The sequence below is a fragment of the Hippoglossus stenolepis genome, chromosome 3 (genome assembly GCF_022539355.2).
Source record: "Hippoglossus stenolepis isolate QCI-W04-F060 chromosome 3, HSTE1.2, whole genome shotgun sequence".
Lineage (NCBI taxonomy): Eukaryota > Metazoa > Chordata > Actinopteri > Pleuronectiformes > Pleuronectidae > Hippoglossus > Hippoglossus stenolepis.
The window spans coordinates 20,714,914-20,730,469 of NC_061485.1; the positions used below are offsets into that span (position 1 = coordinate 20,714,914).

Consider the following 15,556-nt stretch of genomic DNA (forward strand, 5'->3'; position numbering starts at 1 on the left):
CTCCCCCTAGAAGATTTGACCTTTAGATACATGACTTTCCAGGAAAACTTAAACTAAAATGAACATTGACCCCAAATAGTTCAAACCTCTATTACAAAAGCCTAATAGGTCTCTGACATTTAATGGGTGGTGGAAAGTTTAAAGTAAAATCTAATCTGTGGCGTTAAAGCTACTCTTTGGTTTAACCAAGACTTGAGTAAACAGATAATATCGGTAGAGAATATCACTGAGGTCACCAGGTCATGAGATGCACATGTACTGTGTTTACATTATCAAGCAGCCTGCAGAGCCCAAGTTAACCATTTGTGCTGCTCTTCATTCTGTGCAAACTATTTGGATTAAAGCCAGTTTTCAAAGAGATTGGTTCCCAAAAGCATAAAGCAGTCAAAATAATACTTAAAAAGATAATTATATAACATTTAAGATAGCTAACCATAACATTCATTGACGTCTACTCGGAGCTTTGCTGTGACCCTGGTGTCAAGCCTTTCTCATAACCTACAGGCCTTTGACTCTACCATCAGGAAGGTGCCCATTATTTGTTTTTAGCCGCAATTCCCAACTATGGCTGTAACTATGGTGATATCAATCTGTTTGTTGATTGGTGGGATGGATAAGCATGAAATGTGTACAGACCATAGATTGTATATAAAGATGGACGACATGACTGATCCCCAAAAGTGAGGCTAAAGCGTTTCGACCCCCACCTGGTGGTTGGCTGCTTTTTATGAGGCATAAATCCCAGCTCCTCCATGTTGGTGGATGGGACATGGGTAAAAAAAAGTAAGATTAGTTATAATTAGTTATTTGATACTTTGATGCTATATAAACGGGGTGAAACATCCTGATTGACAGCTGAGACTGACTCATGATTGGTCGAGTGCGTGAATTGGCAGGGCCTAAATACTGCGGCTTCATCCCCTGATCACCTGTGCGCAGACTCTGGCTCCAAATACAACAGATGGCATTGTCCTCATCTGGGATACTTTCTGGATAGTGGGAGGAAGTTGTGACATGTCGTCCATCTTTATATACAGTCTGTGGTACATCCTCTGCATGAGTTAGGTGATGAACGACTTTCATTCCCTGCTAAAGAGTACGTGATTAAGTGTGTTAACAGCATGAATACCTGTACACAGTTCTGAATAGTTCAGAGGCATCATATCCATGTATCTGTGTCGCAGTGGTAAACAGAACAGGACTCTGGATGGAGGCCAGTAGGGTGAGTGATCCTCTCACAGCTCACTCCCGCTCCCCTCTCTCCTCACAGACTTCACTTCCTTACGGCTTTGAGAGAGCACTAGGACCAGTACTTAACATAACAGACTTACCAACCAGTCTTTTCAACTTCTGGATTCAAACATTTTCTAGTTAAAAGTTGGATTTCTGTTCTTTCAGGTTCTGCTTATTTGAAGCGTATTTGTAAAGTTCCTCCTTTTTTAAATTCTGGTGTTTTTCCACCTCCTGACTGTGTTTCGCTGTGGTCAGGTACAATGGCTCTCAAAGTCCTCAATCCGCAGGTGAAAGGTTCCCTGAGCGGGAGCATGTTTTTGGACCATGGCTTTATAGAGGAGCAGAAGCCTCCACCTCCACTCCGCAGCTACCTTTGCTTGACTATTTTCACCTGCTTCTGTCCTGCATACCCTGTCAACATTGTGGCCCTGGTCTTCTCTATCATGGTAAGAATTCACAGCATAACATAACTTAGCCAAGGTGAATATATATCATGTGACTGTATGTAGACATGTATGGAAACCCCTTTGAGCATTTATTAGATGCTAGAGTAACTAGTGGACGTTTTTGCCTTCACTAGTTCACGTTTTTAGCCTCTGTAGTAACACTAGTAAGGTCTAAAATGTGTCACTAGTGTAATTAGTGAGCAGTTTGAGTAGTCATGTCGTCCATCTTTATATACAGTCAACTGTTAACACTGTCTTCTGTGACCACACTGGTGTTCTGTCTGCAGGCCGACCAACATTTAAAGAATACAATTTGAACATTAAAACCATGTAGCAAAGCTTTACTTGACACTTTTTGTTTAATTAAAGAAATTATCTTATGTCATTAATTGATCAAATGCTCAGCAGAATTTTTATTGCAGCAGTTTTTCCAAGGAAACCCTCAAATGTATAGACGGCGTGTATGTAACAGTGATTTCTTATTCTCAGTCTAGAAACAGTTATTACCGTGGCGACTATGACGGGTCCAGGCAACTGGGCAGGAGCGCTCTTTATGTTGCTGTCGCCTCCGTTATCATCGGCCTACTCATCATCGCCATCTCCTGCATCGTTCATTTTACCACAGTAGGTATTCCTTTCTGCAGTGATTGTACTTGCTATTGAGAACTGGGACCATATTTCTATTACTCTAAAGTCCATAATATTCACATAATCCTTATTTTGAGAAGAGTCAAGAACACGGTCTTTCCTCCTGTTTTCCACCATAAAACCATTTCTCAGTCATAACATATGTACCCAGGACTCTATGAAAAGATGCTCTGGTACAGTTTGGGTCATCCTGGTGAGATAGAAGTGTGACAGAGAAGGGTAAAAACTATGAAATCTCAATGAAAGGCAACATGATTAATATTCTATGTTTGTATTGACAGTAAATTATACAACATATAATATATATGACTGAGTGATTTGGCTGCTGGGTATCATCAGACATGTGGACGTCCTTGGTTTAGCGTATTTCTCTTTGTTTTCCAGATGGATTTTTAGCACTGTACAAAGACATGTTGACGCAGGTCTCACCATCTGCCAATGAAAGGACACGACTTTACTTCGATGTGTGAATCACTTCCTGTCATGTTTCCTGTTGTACACATGGACGAACAATACATCATGTCACTTATTAATGCTGCTTTAAACAAAAAAGGCAGCTTCATCATCATCATCATCTTGAATGATAATATTTAAAAAAAATTATTGTATATTTAGTAATTGTATTTTGTGATATAATTCAAATAAATCATTATATTTTAATGGTATGACCTGTTGTAGCAAACATGAAATAACTTTGACTTGAGAACTTTTGTCACTTTTATAAATTAAAAACATTTCTGGAAACCTGAAGTTATCTTGTAAGAACACAAACTTGTCTTTGCTTTATATTATTCGATACTTGTGATAACATACTAAATATTTTATATTAGAAGATTAATAAAAGAGTATTATATGATATAGTAGTTTTATTGTGTTAATTATTCCTCTGAGTAAAGCCACACTGCTTCTGGTTTGGACTAACATGTCACGACACAGCTTCAGCCTGTGCCCAATTCTGCATCAAAGCTGTTATGATAAAAGTACACAAACCAAAAGATCATATTACCCATTGTTGAGATTCATTACACCTGTAAGATCCTCACCTCATAAGGTTGAATGTCTTATTGTAATGTCTTCACTGTTTAATTTTTAATTTATTGAATGTCTTAAAATGATGTCATCAATGCCTTATTCTAATGTATTATTTTTCATGTATTTAATGTATTATCTTAATGTCTTCGGTATCTTACTTTTAATGTCTCTAATGTCTTATTGTCATGTCTTCAGTGTTTCATTTTTAATTTATTGAATGTCTTATTTTTCATGCCTTTTCTTTTTTAAATTGCCTTTGTAAAGCACTTTGAAACTGCCTTGTGTCCATACAGATAAACCTCCCTTGTCTTATTTGATGTGGGATTTAATAAACTTTGTAATGAGTTCCAATTAGTTTGATATATTTCACTGTACTCTTCTTGATCCCTGAGCGACAACCTGCTCTGCTGGGAAATTTTCTTGTAGTTTGATATTGTCACAGTATATCCCAAACTAAATATAGCAGAATTCCCATCTGCATTGCAGGTTTGCCCAGTTTGTCACATGGTCAAGTAAATCTGACCCGGTTGCAAGGCGACTGAAACATACAGAAAGTGTCACAAAAGGTGAGAGCAGGTGATGATTCAGGAAGAAGGGCGTTTCTGATCTTGTGTGAACATTTGATTTCACCTCATCCTGTAACTCAGGTTTTTCTATCGTTGCTTATTGACGACAGCACTTTCAGGCTTTGTTCCCTCCATGTTGTAACAAGGTGCTCCATGGACCCTATGGGCGACCAGATGACACACGTTTTACACTAAACAACAAAAAGGTACACTCCACGTCTTTATGTCTGATTTGCACTGCGAGCCTCTGCTGTCACTTCAGTTTTCAGTACACAGGTGTAATTCTGATGCAAGAGGCCGTCTGCCAAGTTTCAGCAGTTATTACAATGCACTTAGACAAATTACTTTTGAGCGGTAATCTTGTTCGATTATCTCGCTTTACTTGAAAGAGATAAATGCAGTGTGTTTGTAGTCCCACCTCTTTGATGTCGCACCAGAGCAAAACTCGAGAGAGGCAGACGCAAAATAAAACGAGTGCAGGGTGTAGGCGACTTGAAAGCCCTCCGTAGGATTATCAAGGGATCGAGGTAGACTTTGTGACAGGGAAGTGATTACCACACGGTGTAATGAAGAAACTCCTACACAAACAAAATGAATCTGGTTAATTCTTTGTGTTTCATGCCACATTAAAGGCAGATTTGGACGTGTTGCTGGCTGTGGTGCGTTTGGGGAGCACTCCGTGACTCACGTGAAGTGCTCACAAACAGGACACTCGAACCAGCTGCTTCCATTAGCAGCAGATAGAGGGTCCGTGCACACGTATCTCATGACACATTCCTCCCAGCGAGCAGCAGTATGATCCAACCTGAATAAATGAAAGAGGAGAACTGTGGGAATGATGCAGAGCCGTCAGGGAAACGTAAACACGCATTTACATACATATCCTCGAGGATTCACTTTGATGTTATATTTTTATCTCCCCCCCTCCGTTTAAATACAGATTTAGTTTAATTAAAGCTGTATTTTTTGACCTTGTTGCCCTCTAGGGGGCAATAGAACGACCAGTAGAGACAACATATTCACACATTACAGAAACATTACTGGCTTACTCTCCTGATCAAGCGGGCAGGTAATAGATCAAGCTGAGAGTGAGTGCCCTCTGCCAGATCACAAGGCAAACTACATCAGATCGTCTGATGCACTTATAGACTGTGTATTTTGAATTCCAACAAGTCGTTCCCCCAATGTTTGAATGAATGTTTTGAATAAGAGGTGAATATGAAGTAGCTTCTAAATGCTCCACTTTGTTCACTAGCTAGTTGCTAACTTTGTCTCTCTGCTCTTTAGGTTTGATGGCAGGCAGACGGTGTTTTAGACTGTTCGGGTCAGACGTGTTCAAAACAACAGGAAAAATCCCTGATCATTCAGGAGAGGGATGGAGCCTAGGTAGCATTCAGAAGGCGGGACATGCAAATGTTGCTACAGAAATCACGCGTTTGTGTTTGTAGCACATCAACACCTGCTTCAGCCCTTGTTACCAAAAGCTCTAAAATCTCATTGTCTTTCCAATTTGACATCTTTCTTGGCGTGTTCAGAAAGTATGACACATAACATACAGCCCTTCGAGAAAATGTCATGCCTTGAGTCCAGCGCATGTCTGAAAGCGTTGTGTCCTCAACCTCAGCAACTACAATATCTACAGAGTGCAGGGTTAGCTGCATTATTCCTGTTATATTTCATTGTGACGGTGACATTTAGTTTTACTAACGGGGACACAGGATAATTCAGCCCTGCTGCTTTCTGTTTCTGTTGATGCAGAGGGTCAGTGAGTGCATTTGATAGTCATTTGAGAAAACTGTTTTCATTCTGTTCCCATGACAAATCTCCACTGATATTACTGACAATGACTCATAACTTTGGCTTGGTGCTCACTTCGGATTTTTACAGATGCTAAAAATGTAATTGGATTGTTGTCAAGACCAAAAACGTCTGGAGTTTTGCTAATAAAAATGTTGGGTCTGTTTTCATTTGCATATTGTTCCTGTTGTTTTGTAATATTTATTATTTTAATCAGTTATTTGAATACATTGTATCATAGAGTCACCTGTCAGGGATTCTGCTGCAATTTGTCTTCTGTACACATGAATGACATTTGAAAACACGTGAGGCAGCAGAATCATCACCACAAACTGGGTCATGACTGTGGCACATGCACATTAGAAAAATAGGGATGATTTGCCCCCCACCAAATCAAATTGTAGGTTTCCCTGATTTCCATATATGTATTTTAAGACATGTGTAAGGGGGGAAATATTGGATAACAATGGTTTTAAACAGGCAGTAGCAGTAGGATACATTTTCTTTGAAGCAGTAATGCATGAGAATCAGGACTAATGTTGCAATTAAATTGAGCCTAATAGGTTTTACAGTAATGACCAAAGATCGTATTGACTGAATGTGATCAGGTCGGTTAGGTTTTGTTTGTATTGAACAGCACTGGGACATACTGTAATGCTGATACTGTCCTGAGAACTTTGAAAAAAATGGAATAAAGTATGAACAAAATTTGAAATAGGTTAAATATAAAACATAAAAACCTAATGATAAGAATATATCTTGCTGCTGGGAGGCAGCTACCAGTTGGTTGCATGCACACTTGCCATGGGAAGCTATGAGCCGAGTTTGTAGCTTCAGTGTCACAAGCACAGATAAAAAAAATTGTGTGTTCATCTCGGAGACTGTGAAAACTCGCTGCTGAAAATATTGCTGCACAAACACTGCACACAAAATATTTCTTCATCTGCACCACATTTTACCTTCTTCCTCCTTTTTTTACATTTTACACCTCTGTGTTTGTTTATATGAGATTCAAGATGACAATAAATCCTGCTCATTTAAAACTGGCACACGTTATTTTTTATGTGTTTTGGAGCAATATTAGGTTGATTTATAGCAGATTGGTTTCTTCGCTTAATACAACTGATAACTTGAGATATTTGTAATTACAAATGTCTAAGTAGTATATATATCTTTGCTGCACTCCCACAGTCCCAGAGGAAAGCGGAAGATCGTTGATTTTTGTGTTAAAGTCAGAGTCAAATTCGGAAACTGGTCGACACTGACAGTATTAATATTTCTGGCCAGTAGAGGAGCGTCAAGCAAAATGGGTTAGGGGGACTGAAGAACTCATCTTGCCTCCCACTATGTTAAATAACAAACAGATTTGGGTTTAAAGAAGCAGATTGTTTATCATTGGTTTTCAGTGTCACCAGTAAGAATACAGAAAAAAGGGTTAGAACCAATTAAAGCCACAAATACTACAAGAATACACTCCTCTAATGCTGCAACACTAACTTCTGTGACAGCTGCTTTTCAGTCTGGAAGACGCCCCTGTGCTGGAATCACATTTCATATGAAAGCGTTACTTAGTGGAAACCCTGCCACAGTGATGGTTGTGCAACCCACTTAGAGCTGAAACCTTATCTTAGAGCGTTTTAAGAGTATTGATCTGAGAAGCTAAGAGTGTAGGCAGGTTTCCGACTTAGTGTGATGGCTGCTTCTACAGCCACACACTGAACCAGGGGGGGAGGTTGTAGCTTTTTTACCCCACTTACTCAGGCATTTGATTTAACACAAGACGTAAAATCACAAACATGAAATAACTTGAATACTCACAGCAGTTTTGACTAAAGAATTATCTAATATGCACATTTTTGTTATATTACTTTTAGTCACTTAAGGTATTTCATTTTTCATGAAATTAATCTAGTTTCTTTGAGTACTGGGTGTTGCCTGGTTGGGGCTCGGGTGCGTCAGATGTCCATAAATACTTTTGTTAACTCATTGGCCTGCCATCATCCTCCTGCATGGTTTGTTATTTTCTTTTTTACAATTGTTTTGATAAGGTTGAATCATTAGTTTCTTACTATTATGCATCCAAAATGCTATACTGACATGTTTCGGTTGTTGTTAATTTTAATAATTGTTTGTAACCATTTCCCTTGTGGGTCAGAACGGAGTGATCAGCCGCCATATATGTTCCCTTTGTCAAAGTTTGTCAGGTGTTAAATTCTGCTAAAGTTCCCATTTGTAACTGAGCTTAGTTCTCTTATTTAGAAATTTCTTATGGGTCCAGTATTATTATTTTGAGTATTTCTGAATTTTTTTTACTTTCGTTTGCAAATTGAATTTTCTTTAAGACCACCTGTGTTTCTTGCTCAGTCCCGGACACTTAGGACTGTTTAAAGCTGCAGTCATGTTTGCCTCTCAAAGCAAAAAACATCAATTCATCATTTCAACAGAATGACAGAAGGAGGTGGGACCATAGAGAACACAGGAGCCTTATCAGGATATATAGACAAACTGTAAACAACCATAAGTCTTGGACAGACATGGAAATGTTCCAGTTCTGGAAACTACGTATATAAACTTCCTTTGCTTGTAGGAACTACTATTGTCTTGATTGAGCTTAATTTGGATTCCTGCCATCATAGCTCAGCCTCCCTCTGTCCAAACTCCTGTGTGGAACAGCTGAAATAGTTTGTTTGGCCACACTCTGCACAGCGATGCAAGGCGGAAGTCATTGTTTTGTCTGACAGGCGGCTCTGCTTGTTCTCCATAACAACCTCCCCCCACTGCTCCTCTCTCGCTCTGCAGCAGGAGCCCTGTGTAATTACATTCAAGCCCTACGCTTGATATCACTGCTGACATCCACCAGCACAGCCCCACCTCTCTCTCTCTCTCTCTCTCTCTCTCTCTCTCTCTCTCTCTCTCTCTCTATCTGCTGCTGGAGAGCTCTCTCACAAACAGTGTGCAGTCCTGGCTGGTTTTCAGTTGTGTGTGTAGTGCAGAGCGGATAGAGAGGGAGAAGACGAGGGGGAGACAGATGAGGGACAGAGCATTTTGAGAGAGAGGGGAAGAGAGAGAGAGATGAGTGTTGTTCATGTGAGCAACAACGGAGAATAGAAGAAGGGATGTTTACTAAGAAGATAAACTCTGTGGGGTAAGTGTGGTATCATTCTGATACTTTGCTTTGGCTTGTGATGGCACATCAAATTCAAAAGTCTTAGCTTTGCCTTTACTCCTGCAGAATATTTCACATTGTCATGGTGTGATAACTTCCTCTTAAACATGATCAGGCTGTGAGTTGATATATACAAGAGAGACCTCTGCTTGTGATTGCTGCGTCCTCAGACTGAGAAGTTTTTTCCATGATTACAAATCCTGCTAAGAGGAAAAGAACGGGGGCTCGTCTCCACCTGAGGGTTGAAGGCTGCAGCAAGAGCCAGATCAAACACTCCGTGACTTTATCACGTCCACCTGTCACACTCAGTGGGCTGCCAGGTTCCCCCCATCACTGCATCACGGCTATGAAATCAATCTGCTGAGGGACGGGGGATCGGACTGAGGGATCAGACTGATTGATAAGAGGTAATTACAGATCTATGCAGCGATAGTGCTGTCGCCTAGATGTGGATGGAGAGTGTTTTTGAAATAAATCTTGTTTTTAGCAGGGTTTCCCGACTGTTTGGTGTTTTTGTAACTAGAGAGAGAAAGAAGGATTAAAGGCTGACTGCGAGGGAGCGAGAGATTCAGTTCAGTCAAGTGAACAGTTCACTCGTGTTTATGTAGAAGAGGTTTATTCAAATCTACGTATTTGATAATGCAAAGCACAACTTCTGAAATGAGAACAAGACGTCTGTTCCTGAACTTTAGGGATATTTTTCTCTTTGTAAATTAGTGTCAATAAAATCACAACAATATATTTGTCAAAACTTAACGCTCATACTCTTCAAGTTTTCATTAACTGTATAGTTTTTATGATTCCATGTTAAAAGCTCAATGCAAACTGCTGCCTTAGCTCACATGACAGATCGTTCTGATCACTCGCTCAATTGATTTCATTGTAATAGTATAAACAAAAGGAAAAGACAGGTGTGTAAGTGCGTAGTGTCAGATCTAGCGTCTTTATTGCATGAAGACGACTTTAAATTCAATTAGCATCCAGTAAATCTACAGGGGAGCAGAGGACACATCACAATAAGAGACAATATCCAGTTTCAGGAAAAGATAATTTTTCTCCCTTCAATTTCTATCTTTCAAATCCAAATGGTCCTAAATATAGAAACTCAAGATATGTTTTATTTTGTTGGATTATTGTTGGTAGATATTGATGAGACTTGATAATCACAGTTTTTTTCCACTGTAGCATAAGTTATCACCGTTGACTATTCACACTATAAGTGCTACTCCAATGTAAATTTATGGATATGCTAATTTACCAAATGGGGAAGTAATGGGATTGAATTTTCAATCAGTTCTTGATATTGTGCGTCTGCATTAGCATATGCCCGTGCGTAGTGCAGATGGTAATTTGAAGGGTTATGAAGAAAGATGATGGTGAATCAAAGTACACAGTGAAAGGCACAGACACACTTTGGGTGTGTAGTTAAATACACACTAGTTGAACACATGGAAATTGGATGAGAGTAGAAAAAAATCCATTGTCATACATTATTAGTAGGTTGTGTTGGGTTTCATGTTCTCCTTGTGCCTGAGTGGCTTTCCTCTGACTTCTCCGGCTTCCTCCCACTGTCCAAAGACATCCTGGTTAATTGGAGACTTTAAATTGCCCGTAGGTGTGAGAGTCAGCTGGAATGGTGGTTTCTCTCTATATGTTAGCTCTGTAATGGACTGGGGAGGGTGGACCACACCTCTCACCCAGTGTCAGCTGGGATTTGCTCAGGCAACCGCCCTGACGCTCAAAGGATGAGCTGTATAGATGGATGGATATTTTGCAATGGTGGCTGCGTTAAATAAAAATAAGCTCACCCAAATGGATGTGCATGATTGTGCTTTGAAAATGCACATTACTCCAATTACATATGAAGCCCATCTTCTATACAGTCTCTCTGGAAGGAGAGGTCTTCATACACTGTAAAGTACAACAGATGCTGTAATGAAGGTGCTGGTCATCTGTATCAGGGGCAGCCAACCATCAAGTCTGATGGAATATGGTCAAACGATACAAACAGAATCAGAGTACATTTCAGAGAAGTGAGAGCACATGATGCAAATAAAGCTCCAGTTTCCCTCCGGTGAATCTCTCTCTACTCTGACCCATCGCAGCTGCTGCCTGTCAATCATCCGGGAGTCTGTGTGTCAATCAAACAGACATGCCCCAAAATCTATGGCTCTTTAAACTCTAATATAAAATTTATTAGGATATTATTTTCAGATGGACCACCAGATCTCTGATAAGAAGGGGAGTATCTAGTGAATGAGACCATAGTCACAGGTCGGATTTCTTTTGGGGACGGAGTATTTCATGGGAGAAATTAGCGCGGAGCCACAGATTTCTTGGAGCCAGTTTGAGCCAGCACCTGCTGGATCTCCGCAGTATTACACTTTTAAGGACATCTGCATAGCCTTCTTCTTTTGGAGCCGGAAGCTACGTCCATTTTTTATATACAGTCTATGGGTCACACGGACAAAATGGTCTCAAAGTGAACTAATAATACCTGATCTGCTGTAGTGCTTTGGTTGTAGAAATGTCTTTTAAATCTTATGGTTCATCAAATTAGCAAAATGTTTGGGTCATGACAGACATTATTACACTTCACACTGACTCACTGTCTTACCTTCCTCATTCTATAATTCAGCTCTGCAAACCACGAGCCAACCAACAGCAGGATTTCTATCTGACCAGCAGCTACTGAGGACTACTTAAAGTAAACAGGGAGTAAAATCACCCGCAGCCGTCATTGGCTCAGATGAAATAGCACACTGTTAGAACAAGGTCACCAAATGTGATCTGTACTGTGCTCCGTGTTTTGTTCATGCTATAATAATAATTTAAGCACTGAAAGGTTTTCGTCAGAGCACACCAGCTCAGAGGTCGCCGTGTGAAAGGCCAAAGACTCTCTCGATCTGACTGACACAACTTCTGCCTCATTAAAAATGCTGTTTACGTTTAACAATTCCTAATTGCTCTATCTGCTCCTCTCTAACAGACACTGGCAGGAATCTACTGGAGTCGTAAGCAGCGTTTAGATAGTGCAGACTGTGAAATCAACATCGCCAGAAGGTACTGCGAGGCTCATCTGTATGGCGGAGTGGCGGTGTGTCACACTAAAGAAGTGGAAAAGAAAAACAGAGCCTTGAGGAGTAAACATTCGTCTATGCAGTGACAGGGACGGGCTGACTTTCCTTAAATATTCAGCAGAAGCAAATGTGCATCATGCCAAGGAACACTCACAATGCACCAGGCAATGGAGAGGTAATGATGATATAATGGATTCACACTCCTTCTCTTAAAAGAGGACATAGCTGATGCTCAGCTTCACTCATTCGCTGAAAATAAACCAAGGACATCATGGAAGCGACTTAAAATTTCCTATCTAAACTGACCAACCCTGGACACGGCCGTCCAGTCTTCGTTATGGAATCGGAAGAAAACACAACGGGCCTGTCCACAGCTGCGTTGGTGGCCATAGCCTGCAACACGTTTGTTGCCATCCTCCTCCTCCTCCTCTGTCTAATCCTCTACCGAGCCTGCAGGGTCCCCTCCAGCCCCGAGAGGCTGCCTGTGCTGGCTCCACGCGAACGAGAAGCCCAGCAGACGAATGAGCACAAGCACCTGTTGACCTCCTGACTATAGAGGCATGAGTCAAATGTAGCAACGGGCGATGGCCTCCGTGCACTCCTCCACAGGACGGGGGTGCGGGACTGACTGCAAGCAATGACCTGGTTTTGTCCTTCCAAGTTTTGCCAGTCTGGCAGCAGACATGACTGTGCCTCACAAAAGGAGAAGACGCTATTTTTAAGCAGCCATCACTTGTCAGCTCTTCTCCGTGGTTCGACAGAGCCCATGGGCGAACACTGATGTGAATGTTTTCATTTATCGCAGACGAGCCTGAAACGAACACAGGGATGGAAGCAGATTACACAGAGAAAGGAACGGGATACAACAGAGCTCGGCTGGCCTGTTGTTGGTTTCTAAATATATCCTCTTATTTCATACTCTCTCCTGAAAAAAAAAGAAGTAGATTGCTGAGAACAGGGACTTGAGCCTATGTGGAGTATGTGTGTCATTGTCACTCAGAATACCCCTGATCTGTGAGGCATGCCGTCATCCTGAGGGTGTTACATAAGGACTGGAGAGGCTTAGTTGAGATTTGCGTCCTCTTCAGTATGGCCCTTACACTGACATCTGCTCGTGAATGTCCATGATGGCCCACTCACTCTGGACTGAATTGCAGGGAACTATCATTCTGTACAGAGGGATTAATCACATGGAGTCCAGTACAGAAGCTGCTCATGTTCCACCACATCTCAGCACAAATGATCAGTATTTTAAATCTTAACCTGAATGGCACTGCAATGTCCCACTCCAACAAGAAATGCAATGGACTTTAATTATTTTAGATTGTGCACTTTAAACCTTACAGTACCTTCCAGGAATTCAGCTTAAAAGGCTTTTGCTCACGTTAAAATATCGCTGTTCTAGCTTCTATTTATAGATTAGAAATGTTCCTACTTTGGCTTATCCCAGATAAAGTACAAAAAAATGCACCGTTACAGAGAGTCACGCAGCAGCATCTTCTCCCAAACTACCTGATTCAGAGACACTGAGAAGGGTGGTCTGAAAGCTGTGCACATACTGCACCAATTTACACTGGGATTGGGTCCTATTTCTATAAACATATGACATCAGAATAACAAAAGATTGTTGAAATAGTTTCTTGCATTCATAGGCCAATTTTATCAGGTTTAATTACAGCAAAATAAGGACAAATCTATGTTAAAAGATGCAGAAATACCAGTTTCTCCACTGACAACAGCAGACCTGAGGCCTGTATGAAGCAGGGTTTGTGGTGGATTTAAGGTGACTTTAATGGTTATGATGGCAATTCATTTCTGGCTGAGATAAATCACCATGGTAAATTGTGCTTCACACCCAACGTGCTCCGGTGCAGGTTGACCTCAGAGGATCAGATGAAAACCTGTCACCAGCCCAACTACTGACCAATCAGATCACTGGAAAACTAGAGTCACTGTTCTACAGGACCTTGAGTTTTCAATAAAGTTGAGCCAACAGATATTTTCACAGATCGGTGGAAGTGTTTTGCTTTTCCAGACTTTCCACTTATTCACTCTGGTTTTAAAACAGAGCTTCTGACAAACAGAGGGATTTTAATCATATTAAATAAATACCTCACTGCAACTATTATAGCTTCACTTTCAAAGATTCTTTGATTCCTGACAGTGATGCTGTCTGTCTCGTCACTGCAGCTCATGAGGACTCTGGGACAATAAATGGAAATTAAGACCAAACCCTTTGATGTCTTTTATGAGAAAATGATCCAAAAACTGTGTCTTATGATTAGAAATGAACATTTCAGTCAGACTGACCTCTTCAGACATTATGAGAACAGAAACACCACTTTGCTTCTTTTTATCAGCATCACATGGTCATAATAGTTTCAGCAAAAATCCTCACTCAGTAAGAAACTCAATAAATTGTCACTAGTCACATCGTATGCTTTTCCATTCCAGCTATGTGAAAATAGTGTTTACATTTGAACTTGCTGAATGTCACCTTTGTCTGCTTCTATCAGTGTTTCTTCTCATATCATAAAATAACTTAATTCATGGTTCTGATGATGTTGCTCTGATGGCCTCTTTCACATGAACGTGATCATCAGTGGTGGAGGAAGTAAGCAAACATTTTACTTGAGTATAAGTACAAAGAATTGAAGTAAAGTACCATATTATCTTTTCTACTTTAGTAAATGTAAAAAAGAACTTGGTTTTAGGTATAGTTAAAGTATGAGAAGCAATAGTACCTGCGCGCAGAGTCTAGCCTATTCCCTAAAGGCATCAAGGAGGCAGTGTAAAAAGTACAGATATTTCTTGTTGTATATAGTAGAGTAAAAGTGAAAAGTACTATAAAATCTGTCTAAATAAGTACTCTACAAATTCCTGAAAAACGAACTTAAGTACAGTAACTAATGTACTTTATTACATCCCACCACTGATGATCACAGCTGGACAACCCAGAGTAAACCGAGTCAGCTGATAACCAGCTTTGTAACACAGGTTATCCAAGGCGGCCAATGTTGGACTCACTGAAGCCAGAACTGAAAGATATGCTGTGTATGTTGATCTTGCTTCATAGCACAGGCCTCAGAATGTAACAGCCACTTCAATAGAAAAGAACAATTCAAGAGAGTGGATTGAGGAAAATTCAACTCACTGCGTCACATACTGTTCCTCGGCCTAACCTGCAGTGTGCCACCTCTACAGCTGCCCTCTCATCCCTGTCCCATGGCCACAGTCACGTGTGTCACATATTGCAGGGATTGAGTCGTCCTCTCTAACTTACCCTGCAGAGATCAGGTAATGAATCTCTCTTAGGAAAAGCAAGGATGCTGGACAAAAGGACAAAGATGCTCTCTGTGGCAGAGACACAAAGACAGAGCTGGGACACTGTGGCAGAACTTGATTCCAGTTGAGCATCATCGCTCGGGGGTGATTCTTCACTGAAGGACAGGATCATTAATACGATGGGGAAGGGAGGGAGGGGGAAAGGCAAAATAAAGACAGGCACCACCATGACTCGGAGCAAAGATTCTCCCGTATATGGGATATTAAAAGGCTCCTCACTCATCCTTGGATGACTGCCCAGGA

General features: G+C 40.7%; 1 protein-coding gene and 1 long non-coding RNA gene across 5 annotated transcripts; both read left to right on the forward strand.

The window, feature by feature from the left end:
• Window positions 1-1,231: 1,231 nt before the first annotated feature.
• On the forward strand, window positions 1,232-5,896 carry LOC118104890 (transmembrane protein 233). 4 transcript variants are annotated; one of them, XR_007032451.1, is made up of 5 exons: window positions 1,232-1,679; window positions 2,169-2,303; window positions 2,712-3,925; window positions 4,036-4,131; window positions 5,213-5,896. XR_007032451.1 is itself a non-coding variant. In XM_035152173.2 (3 exons), the coding sequence occupies exons 1-3, from the start codon at window positions 1,494-1,496 to the stop codon at window positions 2,721-2,723; spliced, it is 333 nt and encodes a 110-aa protein (XP_035008064.1). In that variant the 5' UTR covers window positions 1,232-1,493; the 3' UTR covers window positions 2,724-5,896. The 4 variants fall into 4 exon arrangements, 1 of the variants encoding a protein (XP_035008064.1); XR_007032452.1 differs by having other exon boundaries at window positions 4,072-4,131; XR_004695075.2 differs by having other exon boundaries at window positions 2,712-4,131.
• Window positions 5,897-8,625: 2,729 nt separating this feature from the next.
• On the forward strand, window positions 8,626-12,300 carry LOC118104891. The gene is made up of 3 exons (XR_004695076.2): window positions 8,626-8,867; window positions 9,059-9,295; window positions 11,878-12,300. It is a non-coding gene; the product is annotated as an uncharacterized LOC118104891 (long non-coding RNA).
• The last annotated feature ends 3,256 nt before the right edge of the window (window positions 12,301-15,556 follow it).

Excerpts from the sequence above, each read along its gene's own strand:
- LOC118104890 (XM_035152173.2), top strand. The coding sequence starts at position 1,494 with ATGGCTCTCAAAGTCCTCAATCCGCAGGTGAAAGGTTCCCTGAGCGGG. Across the intron at positions 1,680-2,168 it reads CCCTGGTCTTCTCTATCATG|TCTAGAAACAGTTATTACCG; the intron begins GTAAGAATTCAC and ends TCTTATTCTCAG.